We start from the raw sequence: 21,558 nt of genomic DNA, 5'->3' as shown, positions 1-21,558 counted from the left end.
GTCCAATCGATCGTTTAACACTGGTCTATCGTGATGTCACGTTTTTGTCTTGAAATGCAGCCGAGTTTCCGTACCAGGTACCGAAAGTTTCGTGTGTGAAGTCGCCATATTTGATCCACTTGATAATCCACAGTAACTTAAGCTCATACTTATTAAAAGACCAGAGAAAGGATATTAATATCATAATCGAGGTAAGATTCTGATTAGACACTCTTCAATCCTGCCCTTTAAAGTGAAGAGTTCAGCTTCAGCTAAAGGTTGTTTCAATTTAAAATAAGATAGTGATCATGTGGATTTAGATACCATGTGGCTTTGCATTGGAGTGGATGTCGGAGGAACTAATACTGATGCTGTGATACTGAGAAAGAAGGAGGTATTATGCTCTGCAAAAGTACCAACAACTGCAGATGTAACATCAGGGGTCACCAGTGCCATCCGATCAGCATTAAGGGAACTCCCAAATGAATATCAACCAAATCCTGCTCAGTACGTTATTAGAGTTAACATTGGTACAACCCATTTTGTGAATGCAGTTGTCCAAAGAAAAAAACTGACTAAGGTTGCTGTACTGAGGCTGTGTGGACCAGCAACTCAAAGTGTACCACCTTTGTGTGATTTTCCTACTGATTTAAAGAATGTAATTACTGGGAAGTATTTTTTCCTCAATGGTGGTTACCAGTACAACTGCTCCTGTATAACTGATGTTGACAAGGAAGAAGTTTGTAGGATTGCAAAAGAAGTTCATGATGAAGGTTAGCTAGTGCTCTTTACAAATAGGGCTATTTTTAGTCACAAGACACAAGTAGCTCCTAAAGTTGTATGTTTTCTGTCATTGATGTCAATCATAATTATGTCATTATTACTTTCACACCATATATGGCATTGTCATGGCTGGTTTACATAACTTTCTCACAGTGACAACAGGAGGGCATTTTGCATGTGCATGCGTGCATCCGCTGAAGGACAATAGTGTGGGCACATCAAAAACTCGCATAAAGGTACCGTCCTTTTAAAAGCCATTTCGTTGGTGCTTTGAATACCGTACTTTCCTACAAAAATATTCTCCATGACAAAAATCGGACATTTTCTATGTGGGTTTTCACTAGTAGGTTTTTCAGCAGTAGGTGTTCTTGGCCTTTTAATGACTTTCAAGACTCAACGCCAAAAAGTCGTGTTCCTGTATAAGTCTGATTTTCACTGGCTAAGCAATGCATTTCTATAGTTTGATTTCCAAACTTGTGGTTTCACTTAGCAAGGAGGAAATGCATCGTAGCAATGTTCAGCTGCCTTAAGACTAAAAGCAAAAAAAAATTTACCACGTGAGGTTTATTTATTAGCGCATGGTCTCATGTTAAACTGGCCGCGGAGACACGCGTTTATACATGCCACAAAACATGAAATCTATGGGTTTTTTACAGTCTTTCGAAAGTTTTCATGGAAAATTTATAAAAGTATTCTACAGGAAATGAAGAATGGATTGAGCTCAAGAGAGCAACAATTACAAGTGATTTTGGAGTACATAATCACATGAGCATTTCATAAGCTCAGTTGCAGACAAAACAAATGCACATACCCCGAAAAAAGGAACAATACTTTTATTTTTCTTTAACTCTAAAAGATACAGAGATTTTTCCCAAGCTATTATTTTGAAGCGACTCTTGAGTAACAGCTCCTGTGTTCCACAATCGATTTCTTGTTATTAATTTATATTTGATGACAGTACTGATCTATTCAAAACGGAGAATGGCCATCACTCCATAAATCTAAATGATGATGTTGTTCACCTTGAAAGCCTGTTTAAAGATAAGACAGGAAGTTTGGTAAAGGAGTGCACAGGGCTCGACTTTCAGAAAAAAATCTTGGGGCCAACTGGCCCCCAAGTTTTCATTTTTGGTCGCCAGAACAAGTATTCTAGTTGCCAAAAATTATATTTAAGAACTAATGAAATACAATAAACTTAACATCTTTAACTTAGCCTTAACAGAAAATGAATGTTTTAGACTTCCTTTGAACTTTCTTTCCAATGGTTTTCCCTGAGGCTCGATTACCAGCTGGTGTTCTGGAAAAGGAACCTGCACTCAAGCGTAAATCTCCTCAAGGTATTCAAGCTTAAGATTCAGGAAATGGAATACACATTAAGAAAAACAAACTTTAGGAATCACAAAAAAACTTATTTGGGTTTTTAAAGAACAAAATCTGCAAAATTTGTGTTGCGTCCTATGTATTTGCATGTTCAGAAATGAACACCAGTGAACTTCATCTATTTCGCGGTTGCCTAACACATGACCAAAAGTCTCCAGAAAGAGGAAACGTCGCTAATGTTTTCGGGCAAAGAAGTTGATTTCATGAGAAGTCTGTTAGACAAACAGCAGGAGTTCAACGGTACTTCTTTAGAAGTCAGTAAAATACAGTAGAGCTTTTACTTGGGTCATCACGCTCAACAGAAATTTGCGTAAAGTTGTTTACAAGAATTGCGAAGCTCAAGAAGTAAGCGCCGTTCGTTCTCGATTAGCTTCGATTAGCTTAAGCTTTTATCAGACTAATCTGCTTTCGAGTCCGCAATCGAGATACATGTTCAACATAAAGAAATAATATTGTTTAACGAAAAATTATCATACTGACCTTTTCCTCCTGCTCAAAAAATGTGTGCAAAATGTAAGGTCATGAAGAACATTCAGCCGCCATCTTGTCTTCGATGTACTGTTTTACAAAAGGGAAAGACTGTCCTCTCAAGGGTGACAGCGAGGCTACAATAAACTCACTTTCATCATAGAAATACCTAGATACCCTAAAGAACATGTTTGTTGAACGTAGCATCCAATACACATCATTCAGCTCCAGAATACAGCCTGCAAATGCTGGTACTGAACGTAAACAATTCACAGAAAATGCTTTTGTGGCACTTCAACAGCCCATATTGATGCATGCGCATACAAAATGCCCTCCTGTTCACAGTGACCACTTCTTGTAAGCGACCATCTCCTGTATGCAACCACTTTGCAAATAACCATTTTGTTCAAACTCAGTAATTTTACTGTATCAAAAATGTGTCTGTGACTGCAAGCAGTTCTTAAGTGAATGCGACCAATTTTTGGGCCAAAAATTTGTCATATTTACTGCATCTAGTTTTCTGTTTCCAGTAAGCGACCACTTTGCTTGATCATGAATGATCATATACCTGCCAACACTCAGACATTATGCATGAGTCTTATGCCTGCAGACTAAAGACATTGATCTTGCGCATTATCTGTTTCAAAGTGTCAAGTACAAAGTTTCTACAGCACACCGTATGGAGGGGGACTTTGGCGGGGTATCCAATACCGCAATACCGTAAGAAAAATTGGCAAATACCCAAATGCTGTGTCAAAAATCAACGAAATACCGATACTGCATTTATGATCGCTCACGTTTAAAGCTTTATCCGTCCGTCCGTCTTTACCGCTGTATGCACCAGAAATCAACCTCAGACATTGCGAGAAAACGTGAGAAGACCTTGATCGGTAGAATTATAGAAAAGCCCAGTCATTGGACACCCTTCCATTTTCATCATAGATTGTGTAATCAGTAGTGGGGGAGGGACCGGTTACTCCGGTGTTTTGTGAATTTAATTAACTTTTGACTGGTATAAATTAACGCAGATGATGTCATGCATCTCATTAAGATGGGATGATGTCATAGTTTGAATTAATGCCGGTGACGTCATGCATGTCATATAGATAGAATGATGTCATAGTTTATTTGTAGCTGGCAAGGAGCAAGTGACGTCAGAATTTCCTAAAGTTGACATCATCAAAAAATGTTGAGATCATAATCTATAAACAAGATTTTTATATAATTAGCTATTTGCTATAGTCTTCTGTTTAGATATTGTTTGCTGTATTCTTCTGATTGGATTTTGTAGAAATTGTCATGTGTTCAAAATAAAAGCGGGCAAATTTTGAACGTGTCATCTTTACAGATTATACTAAATGAAAAATCTTTAATCATTAACTTATTTTCACTAAAAATCAGTTATAAACAAAACCATGACATCATCCTATCTATATGACATGCATGATGTCACCGGCATTAATTTAAACTGTGACATCATCCTATCTTAATGGAATGAATGATGTCACTGACATTAATTTAAACTATGACATCATCCCATCTTAATTAGATGCATGACATCATCTGCGTTAATTTATACCACTCAAAAAGTTAATTAAATCCACAAAAAACCGGAGTAACCGGTCCCTCCCCCACTACTGTAATCATTTACCATTAAGTCTAAAGCCTTAAAATATTAACTTTTATTAACCTGTTTAGTTTACTGTTGTTCCCTTTGCACATTGTATTGGCCTGTATTAGACAGGAGAGCGCAAATAAATGGTACCGCAATACAGTGAAGGATCTAAGTTCTTTTACCGAAAACCGCTAACCAAGAGAATAAAAAACCGTATACTTCAGGTCTAGATGACAGCGCAATACTGCACATTAAAATCAAAATTACCAAAATACTGCTTGAAAAAAAGCTCAATACTGCAATACCGTAAACCCCCATGTCTCCCTCTGAGTATGATAACATTTGCCTAATTTCAGCTTATTATAAGATATTATAAAATGGAATGTAATTACATTAATCAACTGAGTTTGAGCTTTATTTTGTCAGTCTTTGCAATCTGTAGATGTCCACCTACTGTAAATGACTACTTTGTCATGCCCCAAGGGTAGTTGCATGCTCACAAGAGAGTCTAATGTACTCTTTAATATTAATTAGGCATAACGAATATTGTCATCGCTGGAGTGTTTTCTCCAGCTTCTGGAAGACAAGAACTACAAGTTTCTGAGATCATCAAATCCACTTACCCAGAAATGAGCATGACCCTTTCTCATGAGGTGGGACTTATAGGACTTCTGGAACGTGAGAATGCATCTGTTCTAAATGAGAGTCTAAAGCGCCTTTGTCAGCAGACAGTGGAGGCATTCTGTGAGGCTTTAAAGACATTAGGCTTGAAATGTCCATTTTATCTCACACAGAATGATGGCACCATAATAAGGTAATTAGTGCCAGAAACATTAATTTTTATTTTCTGTAATGAGTTTATAGGACGGATCTGTTCCTTATAGTGACTGTGGGTGTGTTTTTGTGGGAAAATCCAATCTGGTTTTTATCCAAAGAAGGATTTTGCATTTGTTTGGGCAAATCCAGAAATGGATCATGAATCCTTAAAATCCACACTCTGGGTGGATTCTTCAGATCAAACCCAAATCCAGATTTTTGAGATTCACAATCTGAGTGTTCTTTTGGGAAAGGATTTGAAAAAAGTATTTCTGACAAGCAATTTTCGAACAAAAATGGTACACAACAGATGCCATTCATGTATGACATTCTAACTGAACCTAAGGTGGTTGCACCTGAACTTGGAGCCATCAGTTACATATATTATTCCATGTTTGTTATCTATTTATATTTGTATACTGTTTTTAATCCCTTACTTGTCCTGTTTTTTGAACGTATGTAGTGTCTACTTACACTGGTTTATTTTCCGAGTATTTTAAAAAAAGACAATTCATCAGTTTCAGTTTTAAATTGTTATAATAATTATAATAATTAAAATTATTAATTATTAATTAGGAGATTAAAATTATTTTAATCTCCTAAGGTGTATTCTATTCGAGATTTGTGTTTTCAACTGCATATCTACAATTTGTATTTTCATACGTAGCCTTCTTGTATTTGCCGCAAAGATCAGTTTAATGTTTTTTCCCCTCCATTTTTCTCATCACGAGAAGCACTAGTACATGCTGTTGTCATTGTAAATGATCCTTTTTTGGATCTTCCATTTTTTGGTAGTGAAAAACCCATATGATCTTAGATCACAAATCCATTTTTGGATTCTCCCAATAAAAACGCCCCCCTGCAAGTTATCAGTATTTACACTATTATACACAATTTTCAGTTCAATGGGCAGTTAGCTGTGTGACCAGGAACTGTTACCATTTATCCACAAATTTGGGTAAAAATAACACACACACACACTAAAGAAATAAGATAATAGCTGCAATAGCAGAAATTTAAGAAGACCAGAGAGAAAGTAACAGCTAAAAATGTGGTAATGTTATTTTTTTGCAAATAAATTTTGGTCCTTACACCTCTTTCTAATCAGTTTAGCTTAACATTAATGAAATAGGGAAAGATATGGTGAAAGCAGACAAACCACAGAAACATATTTTTGTTACTTGAGTAATCTAGTGCTGAACAAACAAGGCATCTTCCAGTTTTCACATTTGCCTCTGGTCCAACAAACTCCATGCGTGGGGCAGCTTTTTTGTCTGGAGTCCAGGATGCAATTGTGATCGATATTGGAGGAACAACAACTGATGTTGGAGTTCTTAAAGGTGGATTTCCAAGGCAGGCAGCTACACGTGTTAAGGTGAATGTATTTCACTCTTTCTTAACAGGCAAATATATTAACATTAGATACAAACTGCTCCAAAATAGACACTTACATGTATAAGTGTTTCTTGGTGTTCTTGTCACTTTGATTGACTCTCTTTATATGACAGACTCTTTTCTAAGACAGACATTTTAAGTGTCAGTCCAGACATTGTCTGTCTGAGAGAGAGAGAGAACTGTGTGTTGTTCAAAAGCTTTCAAATCTTTGCACATGTCACAAACTATGTTGACTAGTTCACAATATTATTTAACTGCTCTTGTTAATCTGATGAATGTAAATCAGCAGTATGAACATCAACCAACTTCCCAATGCCTGTATGTTTGTGAAGAGTGTTTAAATCCTTCCAGATGTTACTGCCTTAGTAGAGTAATTCACAATCAGTTAAGTATAATATTTTTGTTTAACTGACGACTGTAGATTGGCGGCGTGAACACCAACTTCCGAATGCCTGATGTTCTGAGTGTTGGACTTGGTGGTGGATCTATAGTGCAACAGTCAGATGTTAGTATACCATGATACTGGTCAATTTCTTTCCTAGTAGAAAGGATTGGTTCAGGTTTTTTGGCAAAGAAATACATTATCCATCTAGTCACAGTCTAGTAATAGGGGGCCTCAGTTCTAGGTCTGACTTGACCACTGGCTGGATTTGTTCTTGGTAACCTTGTGTTCAAACCCTCTGCCATGCTTGTGTAAATAGCCAATACTAGTCTGCCTCCAGCCAGCTGGGATTCCAATCCTACCCTTATGGGTTATAAATACTTCTAGGGGTAAATAAGGGAATTGTTATTTTTATCAATTTGGAGGATGCACAATATGTGGACATTTTTATGCTAGAAATGAGACAGAGATCCATTGGTCACCAGTTGTCCACATTCAACCCACTTTAATAGATCTCTAGGCAAGTATAAACACAGCAAATGCTTTAAAAGACCTTAACATAGCTTGAAATCAAGGGCTGTCCAGTTTGTGTTCTGACTCACCCAAAAAGTTCAATGGCAATGATTTGGTTTTAAAATTTAGAATGAACAGTTGGTCCCCTCAAAGGAAATCATAACAGTTCTGTTTTTAGGTGACAAGTTAAGGCAACAGACTAATTAGAGTTTTGTTTTAATTATTTGGATATTTAAGGTTTTATCAGGACGACCTAATTTGTGGCTTTGATATAAGTTACAACGTTTTTGTGATTTAAAAAACTGCCCTAAGTTCCTGGAGTAATCGCTCCCCCTACAGACAATAAACACCAAGTTAACTATTCACACTGTTGCTACATTAACCCATTCGCCCCTGAACCGCCCGTAACCGCCTGTGCGGATCCAGGTCCTTTCTACCCATTGTGACGTCATCAGTTTTAACGGTCAAGGACAACTTTCTTCACTAACTTGTGCAGAGTGCAGAGATCTTTCAAACCATACCAGAATGAGCACAATTCAGTCAAGGACACCGGAGAAACAAGCAAAATACCACGTGACATTGACCTGAAAATCTCCATGAAAATCTTGTCCCATTACCCACCTACCTTTCCTTTCGCCTAATCCTAAGATCCTAAAAGCTTTCCTAAAAACTCTTCCCACCAAAATCAAGCCTACTAAATGCCCAGCAAGAGAAAAAAAAAATGAGGCAAGAAAAGCAAAAAAAGAAGGGAAGAGAGAAAGCGAAAAGTAAAAGTCAAGACTGCTGTGTCACTTTTAAACCCAAATTTTGCTTTCTGCGCATGCCCGAACTTCGCAAGCTGATATTTTGCATCTGGATCGGAAGACCGCGAAGTGTTCGACCTGTAAACCAGTTTGTGGTAAGTTTTAGCTCTTTATAGCACGACAGTGACCAGAAAACCACTTGACTAGCTTCAAAACGCGTTTTTCGGCAAAATCTCTAGGAGCGAATGGGTTAATCCATACTGTTACCACATTGACCCATACTGTTGCTACATTGACCCATACTGTTGCTTCATCAACCCATACTGTATAGGAAGGAGTAACAGTTGGGCCCACCAGTGTTGGCTATAAGTTGACTTCTGATGCTCTGGTATTTGGAGGAAATACCATGACATCTACAGATGTAGCTGTAGCTTCTGGGTTATCTGATGATGTTGGAGACAAAGAAAAAGTGAAGCAAATTTCTGAAGGCGTTAGGATTGAAGCAATGGAAGAAATAAAGAGGAAAATTGAAAGTGCTTTAGATCGGGTCAAGGTATTGTGCAAAATTTCTACCGCATTAAATTTATGATTTTCATCCGAGTATTGTGATATTCTCAGAATATGCTCCAAAAAAGTTGTTTAAAAAATTGCCACCTGAATTGAGCCAAAATGAAATCTCTCTCAGATCCTGTATATTAGAATGACTTGGAATAGTACGGCTTGTGGAAGTTTTCGCTACCTATATCTCTCTGTGCCAGGCTCTCAGTCAGTGCAGATGAGCAAAAGACAGGCCTGCCGTAGCAAAAAAATGACTGATGAGCAAGGGAAAAACGGCGAGAAGAGAGAATGGAAGAGCTAGTCTGTTCCACATCCGTTCTTTGTGTCATTGTGTGACGACACAAAGAACGGCTGTGTAGCAGACCAGGGAAGAGCTTGCAAGCATCAATATGAACACCTCACTTCACCTACTATATCAAAATGTTAAATGTACAAATGTGTAGGGCTGGGAAAGTTTCACACATTTTTCATATTTGTTTGACTCTGCATGTGCGAAGCCAAGTGAGTGACAAAAGTGTTGACGTAAACTGCAAAAATTGACTTGGTCAACCACAGGGTGTACCAGGAGCTGGTATACTGAAATGAGGTATTGAAAACGATTCTTACAAGCTTCACTTTTCCATCTCTCTCCAACCAATGCAGTTTTCGCGTAAAGTTTTCTCGATCTGCTTTCCCTAAAATCTTGAAGCCTGAAACAGGCAGTAGAAATGATATACTTTGTGGACCATCCCACGTGGATGAACCCTCCTGAAGCATAGGGTTCTGCTTACGTAACTCTAGCTAGCAATTGGGTGGTCATTGCTCAATACAATCACGCCACATTATAAAAATAACCTTAAAATTCACCCGAGGCACTTTAAAATATTTTTGCTAAACACTAAAGGGAAACCTTTCTGTTAAACAGATCAGTGGTGAGGAACAGCCTGTTATCCTTGTCGGTGGAGGCAGCATTCTTGTAGATGTGACTCCTACTGACAGGACCAAGATTCTGAAAGGAGCCTCAGATGTGCTGTGTCCTAAGCATTATCAGGTACCATAGAATGGTGAAATATGATATTATAGGATACAGGATTTTGCGGAGCAAATCCGAACAAGTATATATGTGAATTATAATTTCCCATGAATATAACCCCCGGCTACTTCCATAGGAAAATAGAAGAAAAATAGAACCAAAAGAAATCCCTAACTGCTTAATTCCCCGCGCACTTGTTGTATTTACCTAGCAACTTGAAATCTCAGTGACAGCCCTGCGGCCTGGGTGTTGTCAAAAATTACTGGAAAACGGCTGCGCTTCATAAGAGGTTAGCCTCCTCTTGTCTCCGTCTTGTGAAAGCCTTTGAGCCTGGACCTCAGCCCGGACACTACAGAAAACGCGTATGATGCTGACTTGATTGAGAAAGTAAAATAGCTCATGAGCTAGTCTGATATTCCTTTGTAGGTTGCAAATGCAGTTGGTGCTGCTTTAAGCAAAGTCAGTGGAACGTTTGATCAGGTCGTTCCAATGGACAACACAACACGTGAGAAGGCACGTGAAAACGCCGAGAATGAGGCACGTAGGAAAGCAGTGGAGGCTGGGGCTGACGAAAAGACCTTGGAAGTGATTGATGTGATGGAGGTTCCTCTGGCATATCTCCCTGGAAATGCCGTGCGTTACTTTTTAAAAGTTGTAGGAGACTTAGCAGAGTCTGAGGCACAAAACCTGGAGCAATTAACGGATCAAGGTACAAAGGTCAAGTCAATTTTGAGACTTTTGTTCTCTGTTTTCTAATTGACTGCTCAATCTCCTTCGTTATGGAATGATATAGGTGGTTGGGAACAGTCTAGAGAGTGAAGTGGACAAATGAAAATAAAAACGAAGGTTGGATGAAACAATAACCAATTGAAAACGTGAAACACCTAACCAAACAATGTAAAACGAAAGAGCAAGCTATGCACGGTTGTTTTCCTAACACAAATTTCTCTTTGTTCTGTTTTTGGACCAGAAAGTAAGGGTTTATTGTTGGCACTCAGTCTTAAAAACAATTTTGGAAAGCTATTTGTTTTGTTTTGTTTGTTTCTTTGTGTCCTTATGTTGGATTCGATTCTAGTTTCTTGCCTGTAAAAGTAGAAGTGGTCATTGGTCTTATCAACCGTAAATTTCTTTTCAGGGACGAAACCAAGGGAAAGTGAATCGGTGGAGCTTTCTGCATCGATCCGGCGGCCAGAATCCCCTGCTGCTCCTACAGAGCAAATGAACGTAAAAGAAGAAGATGAGGCCAATTTGTTTAGAGATCCTTATATAGACCCTGAAACTGGAGACTGGCTTCTAAATGAGTTTGATATTGAGTGCATCGCTATTGGTGCAGGAATCATGGGATGTGGGGGAGGGGGGAGCCCCTACCTTGGTAGATTAAAAGCCTTGGAACTTCTTAAGGGAGGCAAGGAAATCCGTGTTATTCATCCTAACAGGTGAGAATACAGACGTAATCATACAACGGTGGACGCGTTTGTCTGTTTATAGATGTGGAAAGTTGGTGGAAATAAACTTATCTAACTTATCTAAAATACCCACATCACTGTCCCTGCTCAAATGTCATCACCTATTCCACGTTTGAATGTAACTTCTTACCAGCCATACTGTCATGAACCTTGTTGGTTTGTTTTACGATCATATCCCATAACTGTGTAATCGTTATATTTCAGAGCCCCTGAAAAAAATTGATTTTTCAAACCGTGATATCGAGTACGAAGCCTCAGTTTTTTTCTCCGCTGTAAGAATCAGTTTTGTATTTTATATTTTTTTTAGGAGAGTTAACGTTATATATCTTGCAGGTTAGGATCAAACCCACAACTGACAGGGAAAGTGGGAGTTCCATGTTTTATGGGTGCGCCAGTGATCATCATTGAAAGAATGTTCAGCGGTCGTGAATGCATTTCAGCGCTTGAGGCAGCGGCAGTGATTGCATTCAACAAAAACCAGGTCAAGGAGAAGACTGGAGATGGGATACATGAAGCAGAGGACGTCCAAGACCTCATAAAAACAGAGGTAAATTTAGTTCTCCAGTATTCGCTCTTGTTATTCTAAAACTCTCGCGTGAACGAAATTCTGCAATGTACTATAATCAACTGAACAAAACACAGGCGGCCCAAGCTCGGTGCATAAATTACCGCGAGTTTCGATACTGTTTTGCATGTTACGAACGATTAAAAGACTTTGTATGAGAAATTCAATATAGTTGTTAAAACGGAGAAACATAGGCACAAATATAGAAATAAATTGTACTTACGTAAACTTACGCGGACGTTTTATTTACGCTCATCCAATAAGATAATTCCAAACACCGCTCACGCGCAATCAGTAGGCTATCAGAGGGTAGGAAGATCCATGTATGGTCATGCAACGTTGATTACCCGGTTCCCCTGAGTCCATGTTCGCGTTCACTACGAAACACGAAGTCATTTCCCACGAATAACACATCGCAATACCCATAACGAGGGGAAGAGATAAGAGACTGACGTGGCCTAAGGATTCGGCGCTTTCGTGGTGAATCGGTGCGCGGTTCTTTGATGCGGGAGAGATTTGTAAGCTGAGACTGCACACAGTCACCTGCCTTGCTTCGCTTTATGTAGGAAAACAACACCGAACAAACAACGAGCCGCAAAACCGTATAAAATAACAATGAATAATTGAGCCCAGGTTAGAAGGAAAAGCAACAACAGGCCCAAGTTTACGAAAGTATAATTTATTTCTATATTTATGTCTATATTTCTGCGTTTTAACGACTATATTGAATTTCTCATACAAAGTCTTTAAATCGTTCATAATACGCAAAACAGTATCGAAACTCGCGGTAATTTATGCTTGGGCCGTCTGTGAACGAAATGGCTTATAAACAGAAACAACATTGTTTAGTTGCGCTCTTTACCATAGACTCTACTCACCAGATGGTTTGCAAAAAGACAGTTCTAGAGAGTTGACCGTAGGTAACAGCTCCCGGCTCCGGAGGGCACGCGCTGTACTTAGAAAAAACGGCATAGCCTATGAAAATCGGTCACCCCACGGTCGGCTGAAGAATTGGATATCTGGGTAACGAGCGTAGATATTCCATACTGATGACGTATCACCACTTAGTTCTGGGTAGTGTTTCTGTTTGGGCGTGCCGCGAGGGAAGTTTGCTTTAACCAATCATAAGCGCTACCCAGATCTGGGTAGTGACACGTCATCAGTATGGAATTTCTGCGCTCGTTTCTCAGACGTCATTTGGCGGGGAAACCAGTGGTAGTGTCGAAAATTGTCGGCTCTCAGGCTAAGAAAAGCAGAATTCAAGATTTTTACAGCTCAGACTGAGATAATCGAAATGTCGAAATTTTAAAGATTTAACAGCATCAATTTCACTTTATATCCTTTTAGCTTCCATCCACAAAGAAACTAGTTGCGTTAGTGTGTGCTGAAATAGGCGGTGCCAACTCCATTGAACCTTTAACAGTAGGTGCAGAGCTCAATATCCCTATTGTGGACGCGGATGGCATGGGCCGAGCCTTTCCTGAGCTACAGATGTTTTTGCCGTTTGTTTATGGCTGCCCGCCGTACCCTGCGGCCGTTGCTAACGAAACTGGTCATGTGGCCGCTGTCACGTTTGCTGATGGTGCTAAGCGATTGGAGGATTTCCTCAGAATGAAAACACTGGAAATGGGGTAGGTATTATAATCATACAAGACCTTGGCCCCCCAAAACATTTGGACCGGGCTTTTCGAAGCTGGATTGATAACGTAGGATTAGTTAAAAATTTGAATTTTGACTGAAAGTGTTAAAAAGCAAATTGTGTGTAATTACTTTTTGTCTACAATTTGATGCGCGAAAAAGAATTGAAAAAATCATCCGTGAAAATGCTTTTGACAAGAGGTAAACCCCAGGTTAGCGCTAATCGACCTTCGAATAACTGGACCCTGGGAGGTTAACCACTATATCGCGGCTACCATTGGCCTCAGAATTTTGTTTTACTGAGTGTAACTGATATATCTGAATCTCATATTCTTTATCTTAGGTGTATGGCTGGGTTATCGTTCATTGTTAACTGGACAGATATAAAGGATAAGTTTGCCCTGTACTCTCTGAGCCGAACCCGGCGCTTAGGCAATGCAGTATTACGTGCAAGACACAATAAAGAGTCCCCTGTAGAGAGCATTCTACAACATGAGAATGGCAAACTTTTGATCACTGGAAAGGTTTGACAAATGTTCTTGTTTGTAATTTTGTTTAAAGAATGTTTCGTCGTCCTCTTGAAACAAGGTTGCGTTGCTTTTACTGCCCAGCTCATACTATGGAAAGTAATGGTAATAATAGATCCCCATAACTGAAAAAAATAATAGTAAGTAACTATACTTGAAGGTCAATGACTTAACGGATCTCATAAAGAAATGAAAACAGCCAGAGAGCTGATAACCAAGCAAAAAAAGCATGATAGATGTCCGGCATTTCTGATAGTTGTGAGTTAAAACCGTTTACCAGTACTGTATATTTTATTTTGTTTTTAGATTGCTGACGTGAGCCGTGTTACGGAGGGTGCCTTCAACAAGGGCAGGTTGACAATTGAAGGTTCCTCACGTTTTAGTGGCGTTAACCTTGAAATTGAATTTCAAAATGAGAACTACGTTGCCTTTACATCAAACCCTGATGGCTCTAAGAATATCCTGGCTACTGTACCAGACCTCATTTCTTTAGTAGAAGAAGACACAGGGGAACCAGTCACCACTGAGGAAGTCCGTTATGGTTTGCGAGTCGCTGCAATATTTATGCCTTGCTTTCCACTATGGACTAAACCGCAAGGGTTGGCCACAGGCGGACCAGCCGCATTTGGTTATCAAGATGTGACGTACGTTTCTGTGAATACCTATAAAGAATACCCACCCTTCCCTAGATACTGATAGTTTTGTCACTCTTTTGCGAGACCAAAATGTAGTAGTTCCTTTTCAGCTCAATTCGTTGTTAGCCATTCCACGGTGACAGACTTTGGTCCTTATAGCAGGTGGTATTAAATTCAATAATAAACATCACAGTTTCCGTACTTTCAGGTTGTAATCAGCTATTTGTTTTACTTCACATTATGTCACACCCATTAGCAGGTTCTGTAAGTACTAGCGAAGTATGTTATTCATCCGAAACATGTCTAGAAAACTTAAACAGTCGTAACTCTTGCCGCTTAAAATTATAGATATACCATTTATGACATAGCTAGATGTGTATGACACTATGTAAATTAAGATTTCATGTTAATTTCGATGCAAACGAAAATATTCAAAGATGATCAAATTAAGTGTGATAACCTTATTTAATAAGTGTGGCCTCTTCAGTTTTTCTCTCCGGAATAGTTTATCCCACGCGCTTCTTTTGTGGGCGGGTCTCACTTAAGCTTCTACACACCTGTGGCGTCTGCCAACCCCCCTTGTACCCTGCCCTCCCTCCTCCCCTCCCCCATTAATCCTGAGCAAATGAAAGGCTGCTCTTTGTTTTCTTCTCCAGAAAAATCGAGACTCTCCGGAGAACGAAAAACCTAGAAAGTATTCTCCTGACCTTAGAGGTACATTTTTCACCTCCAGCTTTTTAGCAATCCGACCTGTCTGTTAAGGGATACTTAGTAAAACTAATTCTTTTCCTCGGGTCTATGAGGCCAGGAGGTCAAGTTCCAGGTGCCAGTAGACCAGTTTGTATCACTGGAATTAGCTTCCAGTCGAGACCACCAGCGGGAATTCTTACTATATAGCCTCGACTGGTAGCTATAGTTCCAGTTCGCTACCAGCGACGCCACTATGCAGGGGCACCCAACGAGGATATATATAGTTCAAAACCACTTAACATAGCATTGTTGAACGTAGTTAAGTATTCAAACAGTAGATATAGGGATATTTTTATCCCCTAAAAACTTTTCATCTGTTCGGATTTCCTAGCTGAAAGTCTAGTGATCCGAAAATTATAGGGATAAAAACTTACCTTCTCGAAAACTTCAGCCAGGAAAAGGCTCCCGAAAATTCTAGGTGGCCTTTTTTAGGGTCAAAATCCGTTAAAAATGGGTAATTATACCATTTTGTAGATGTTCGAAAATCCTAGGAGAGGCAGGCAAGCAAGAAATTTTACAACAAATGCTCCGAAAATTCTAGATCTCAAATCGTCTTCCGAACAGATATTTTCCCGAAAATTGTCGTTGGGTGCCCCTGACTATGGTCTATTTGCTTTGTTTGCATTCCCATTCGTTTCCTGTTCGAGATTACTTGGTGCAAAAATGTAACATAAGATAACCTTCACGATGCTAGCTCCCTTCAGCGGCATGGGGGTGTACTTATATTGGGAGACACTAGACCTGTGCGATAAAACACCCGATAAATTTAACACCTCACACACGTTATTGACACTGGGCAATCTTAGATTAAGGAGAAATTTTTTTATTCACGCAAGGAATTAACTCGTTTTATAAAAGGAAGGTTTACCCCACTAGTCCTTGCATTGATAAAGAGGCTTACAGAAACCCGGGATGGGTTTTCAAAAGTCAGGTATACCATTTTGGAACCAGGTACGATGGTAATACGTCCAATAGCTACATTTTAAAATTAACTTGCAGAAGTTTTGTAAAATTTATCCCAGGTTCCTTCATTGGCAGGCGTGTTAAGCGCAAGTCTTCATTAGTTTTTTTGCCTAACTTAACAACAAGGTAGAGAGTCTTATACCCGGGTCAAACTTCACACGCAACGAACCTAATTCTAAATGAGCGAGAACAATGGATTTTGCTCAGTAGCATTAGGTTCGTTACATGTGAAGTTCGAGATTTGACCGACCCTGAAAATCACGTTTATTGCAAATAGCAAACGTGGATTTGTGCCACGTGTCCAATTTCTCCCCATATTTAATATATTAACACAAATAAAAGTAGTACCATGCCAGCAGTTTTGTCCTTGAAAATAACTTTGCACGGCTTTTATCTGCTCATTTCCTAGCTTATCTGGGAATTTGTCAATTTGAATTTGACGTTTCTTTTTTTCAGTCAAGGTGATGATTCAAGTTTCCTTATTCTCACAAACCAAACAACTACTTGACAGTTGTGTCTCTGCTACAATAACGTTTCCAAAGAACATCGTAGTGAAGTCTTCAGATGATTTCGTATAACCTTATTATAAAGTTATAGTTGTAGCTAATGCGCTACCTCCTTTTATCTTTCGACAGTTATATATACCATTTGAACCATTATTAAATCCCCATTCCACTGAAGAGGGAACTTCATTTGAGAAGTTAACTTGCTTTTTCTGGGTTTTCTTCAAATGCCATGCCCTTATCATCATACATACACCAATAACAAAGCCAAAGCAAGGCCAGAAGAACACATGAAAAGCTACCGTCTCGTGAACGTTTATATCAACAAGAACCTCGTCGGGTTTGCTTGGATTAAAGTAACATTCCAGAACTGAACCATTCCGTCCCCTCTTACGTTCATACTCCTGCACGGACGCAATGTTTTGCTTTTCGTCAGTCTTGCAAGGCGGTCCGTAAGTACACTGGAAGTCAGTACAGGAAATGAAACCAATTTAGAAATAATCAATATAATAATCAATAATCCTTTATTGTCGCAATTACAATTTTGAAATCTTGGTTTTGGGGTAACAAAAGTTAGCAGAGTAAGGGTCATCTTATGCAAATAAATTCAAAACCCACATCAAAAACGAGATGCATAATAAGGAGCAAAACTTTGAACGAGACCAATATGTTCTTGATCTGAACTTTATTAAGTCGGTTTTTTTCTATCCTGGCGGAGATTGCTTCATTTTACATTGCTTGTACGCATCACCAAAAGATCTCATCAAACAAAAGCACAACTACCAAACCATACTAAATGTCATTCTGTATGTTCACACAGGATCCTATGCTCATGATTCACACTAAACCGGAGAATAACTGAGAATCTGTCCGGTTTTCTCTGTTTTCACATGACCTCACCAAAAATTCAAACGAAGGAATTATCGATTCTTCTGAGTTTCTACTTTCATGAGGAAGTACAGCACCTAAACACCTTTATTTATACAAATTTTCGGTTTGCGAAAGGATTCTTCGTTTTGCGAAAGAGGATGCTTGAATTTCCAGGCTTTTGCCTGACGCGGCATTTAGCTGGCGGTCGGAAAAGCTATGTGGGTTAAAAACGTTACTGATTTTTGAGATTTTGCTATCGAAACATTCCTTGTCTTAGAATAAATATGACTCTAATATTTATGAGTTCCTCAAGCGATGAATACACACATTTGTAGGAAAAGTCAAGACAGATGTTTCGGTTGGCTTTCAGCGGCCATTTGTGCCCCTCAAATGGACACCAACATGGCGTCTCCAAAGTGTATATATATTCCGAATATCTCGCATATGAAATATCGCACAGACCTGATTCTTGGCGAGGATTTTCATTTCCAAGATTCTGGGCTTTCTGTATTGAATGGTTTGCTTTTTTATTTTGATGGCGTGACAGTAAAAAATAAAAGAGAATAGCCTAACGGCACAGAAATGGAACAAGGCGTTCACACGCATCTTGCAGGGACCAGAGCGGTTGGCCGAGAGGGCTTAATGCACTAAAGAATATTTACCGATTACCGAATCACGCTTTTGTCTCTGTGGGTTTCAGTCCTCGCTCCTAGGCATAAGGGTTCCAAGCCACTGCACTAAAGTATGGCATAGAACCGCTCCACTTTCGAGATTGGCGAGGCGCAGTTTCGGCTCGTTACAGAAATCGCGCCTAAATCACCGTTAGTCTTATAACTGAACAGAAACTATCCGGTATAGTGTGAATATAGCCTGAGTTAAATTTGGTTCTCGTACAACAGAAAAAAGACACCTGCTTTGCACGGTTGAGTGTCTCAGTTCAAATGATCTTGTTAATTTGACAGGTGGCGTTGAGCCGTTGACTTTGGCCTGTTAATTTCCTTGTGTTTATAAATAGCCCGGTTATGATTAAAACCCCATGTAGTCCGGCTTTATTAAAAATTGGACCAGGATACAGTAGGGTGCATTCTGTTCGATGAGCACGCTATCCATTCTCTGTGAGCGAAGTTGCCGAGTACCTGTCAGGTTTTCGAACAGAAATTTTGAAACCTGACTTCACGGGTTCGTGGGCAAACGTTGACTGGGAGAAAAATTATACCGTGTAAGATGCTGACGTGGCATTATATCGACCTTCAGCGGCAACCTTTTTCGTTATAACGAATGTATATATGATTAGCATGTTATGCTAGTTTTATGGCTTGCTATCAATGATACTACCATACTAAAGAAAAAGATGTATAAATAAACTTCATTAAAATCATTCTAGGTAGCCAAAATGATTATAAATAAAGTAGATGCCTATTTCATCATCATCACGCTATTCAGCGAACTAGGAGAAACTAAATATCTCAGTAGCTCGATCACTACAGTGCCAGTGTAAGTAATTACAACGCAAAAAAAAAACGCAGAGTAATAACTAACCTTTGTAGCTCTTTGTGCAAACAAGCGCAATAATAATATGCACATTGAAGTGTGACGCGAACAGATGGACAGTGTTTATTTATCTAAGAAGACCTTCAAAAAACTGATGTCCTTTTTTTTCTCGCTTCAATTTACTAATCTGCAAGTTTTGCGTGACAATAAATAAATTTTAAACTTTCCTTCTCCCTATAAGAGAATGGTATCCTTAACTGTTTTTGGTCATTCTTTTTTCATAAAAATTTGCATTTTCCGATTAACTTTGCATTGTTTAATTAAAACACGATGATTTGTTGACCGAATGCTTGAGTTGCCATCTTAGCACAAAACATTTCTTATCATGTTGGCATCATCCTGAAAAATAAGTGATGATTTTAACATGTTTTAAGCTTTGTATTTTCCATAGGATGTGGTTGTTAACACTAGCAGTTTCTTAAACGTGTTTGAAATCGCACAAGTGTGAGTAAATAATGGCATCATAGGGTACTTACGTTAGATCCTAGATCGTAGATGTTGTTGTATAATAGAACAAGCTTGGATGATTCGCTTTTCTTCGCCCTATTATCGATAACTCTGACCATTACTTGCAAGCATGGATACTGGCTAATGCAGGGGTGCATTCCACAAGTACAGCTCTCACTTTTGTCTGTAATAACAGAACCTTCCACTACACAATTTGCGCCCTTATAACTGAAGCCTTTTGCTATTTTTCGAACGACATCCAAACCCAGAAATACCACAAAAAATCCAGCTACGAAAATAAACGCTGCCGCTCCAGATAAGCACTTTAACTGGAGTACTTTTCGTTTCTCTTGTTTCAGAAGTTCTTCATATACTCTTCTAATCCTCATCGGAAAGGCGATCAGATATCGACAAGATAATCACAATCTTAATTCCGCTGAGAGCATTGTGCTGTAGTTCACCACTGACTGCTTAGATTTGAAATGCATATTTCTTTTACACACACAGTAGTCGGAATCTCTGCTCTTTTGTTCAGCTGGCAGCATGGCGTATTCAAGTGCTGTTTTTTATCTTCAAGAATAACCAGCTCTATCTAAAACTATAATGAATATTCATCAAGTCAAGCGGAGTACTTTCAGAAATAAGCGCCTTAGCCAATAGAGTGTAACATGCACAAGAAGGCGATTGAAAGTTATACATTTGTATTCGGCTCTCGCTCACTGAGTTATTCCGTACAGGCAATAATTGTGGATTAAATCGGCTTAACAAAGTACCGGATAACGAGTGAAAATGACGCCACCCTCAAACAGACTATAACAGACTTGCGGTATACCAGCCGTCTTTCGTTATTTACCACCGAAAAGCTATATAGGCCGCTTGCATAGGGATTGCTTATTTTACGGTTTACAAGACCCATGCAAAATACCAAAGTTCATTGTGAGTCTTGCGGCAAAAATTTAGTCTGTGCCTGTTCCGCTGTCCATTTGGTGACCTCAGCATTTTCGAAGGTCTGTTAACAGTGCTAGTCCTTTGTAACACAGCATCCTTCTCTTCTAATCCTTAGGATTAGGAGACAGGGTTGGAGAGAATTAGAAGATTAGAAGAGGAGGACACCTTAAACGCCCAAATACATAGCGCACCATATACTTTGCTAAATTTTTATCGACTCTTTCCCGCCATTATTCAGACTGTTGTTATAGCCTGAACTGCCGGGCCACTTGTAGTTTTTCTTACAGCATTTTTAAATCGAGGTTAAGCAGTGTAACAAAAAGTGGCTTTCTACTTAGTAGTTTCAAAAAGTGATGTAATTCAGCACGAAAAACGGAACAATTTTGTGACAAACTAGAAGCATAGGCAGACAGTAAATCGACTGAATAAGAATAGGTATAATCCCCATAAATTAAGAAAACTACCTGAAAAGCTAATCACGAATGCGTCAATGTTGTTTCTCTTTAAAAATTGAAAATGAAGCCCGTTTTCTTTAAATTGTTAGCAGATTACAATAAATGAAACCTGAATATATACATCAGTTATGCCCCCGGTCCTTCCCCGTAAAATATTTTTTTTCAGCAAAATATAGATTGTCTTATTGTGGGTCTTTTCTATGAACAAAACTGGGTCAGTTTGAGTACGAAGCTCTACATATGAAAAACCTTTTAATACAAGTATAAAATTTCCCATTATTGCAAATTATCAGCCCCATTTTCATAATTAGGAAAAATTGTGTATTCTACTTTTGTTACAGTAATTGCCTGATACATTTACTCGTAATACTTTATAGCAAGTGAGAAACGGCTTAGCGTGTACCATTGATCCAGTTATGGTTGCACGCGGGAGATTTCCAAGGCTGCATTCAATATGTATACTGCTGCAGAAGGGGCAGAGGATATTTTTTTAAAGGGGCAATTTTTTTAAATATCCCTGGACCCCCCACATCATACAGAATTTTTTGACAACCCCCTCTTGACCAAAAGAAAAATGGCAACCCCTCCCCCCCCCC

General features: G+C 39.0%; 2 protein-coding genes across 3 annotated transcripts; one reads left to right on the top strand and one right to left on the bottom strand.

Annotated features, from left to right (window-relative positions):
• Nucleotides 1-65: 65 nt before the first annotated feature.
• LOC140942515 (uncharacterized) lies at nucleotides 66-14,939 on the top strand. Of its 2 annotated transcripts, XM_073391430.1 has the most exons (13): nucleotides 66-191; nucleotides 300-752; nucleotides 4,760-5,039; nucleotides 6,236-6,416; nucleotides 6,858-6,941; nucleotides 8,406-8,627; nucleotides 9,537-9,662; nucleotides 10,071-10,353; nucleotides 10,780-11,080; nucleotides 11,444-11,657; nucleotides 13,023-13,306; nucleotides 13,657-13,837; nucleotides 14,147-14,939. In XM_073391430.1, exons 2-13 carry the CDS (start codon nucleotides 305-307, stop codon nucleotides 14,534-14,536), a joined length of 2,994 nt encoding a protein of 997 aa, XP_073247531.1. In that variant the 5' UTR covers nucleotides 66-191; nucleotides 300-304; the 3' UTR covers nucleotides 14,537-14,939. The 2 variants fall into 2 exon arrangements, with proteins under 2 accessions (XP_073247531.1, XP_073247530.1); XM_073391429.1 differs by having other exon boundaries at nucleotides 82-752.
• Nucleotides 14,940-15,450: 511 nt separating this feature from the next.
• LOC140942516 (calcium-activated potassium channel subunit beta-4-like) lies at nucleotides 15,451-20,368 on the bottom strand. Its single transcript, XM_073391431.1, has 3 exons — nucleotides 20,333-20,368; nucleotides 19,589-20,157; nucleotides 15,451-17,152 (listed from the first exon to the last, which is right to left on the bottom strand). The coding sequence occupies exons 2-3, from the start codon at nucleotides 19,946-19,948 to the stop codon at nucleotides 16,772-16,774; spliced, it is 741 nt and encodes a 246-aa protein (XP_073247532.1). The 5' UTR covers nucleotides 19,949-20,157; nucleotides 20,333-20,368; the 3' UTR covers nucleotides 15,451-16,771.
• Nucleotides 20,369-21,558: the final 1,190 nt, after the last annotated feature.

The sequence above is a fragment of the Porites lutea genome, chromosome 7, assembly GCF_958299795.1.
Source record: "Porites lutea chromosome 7, jaPorLute2.1, whole genome shotgun sequence".
NCBI classification, from domain to species: Eukaryota; Metazoa; Cnidaria; class Anthozoa; order Scleractinia; family Poritidae; genus Porites; species Porites lutea.
Note: the sequence above shows the minus strand (reverse complement) of the source record. Positions and strands in the feature narration are given on the sequence as shown.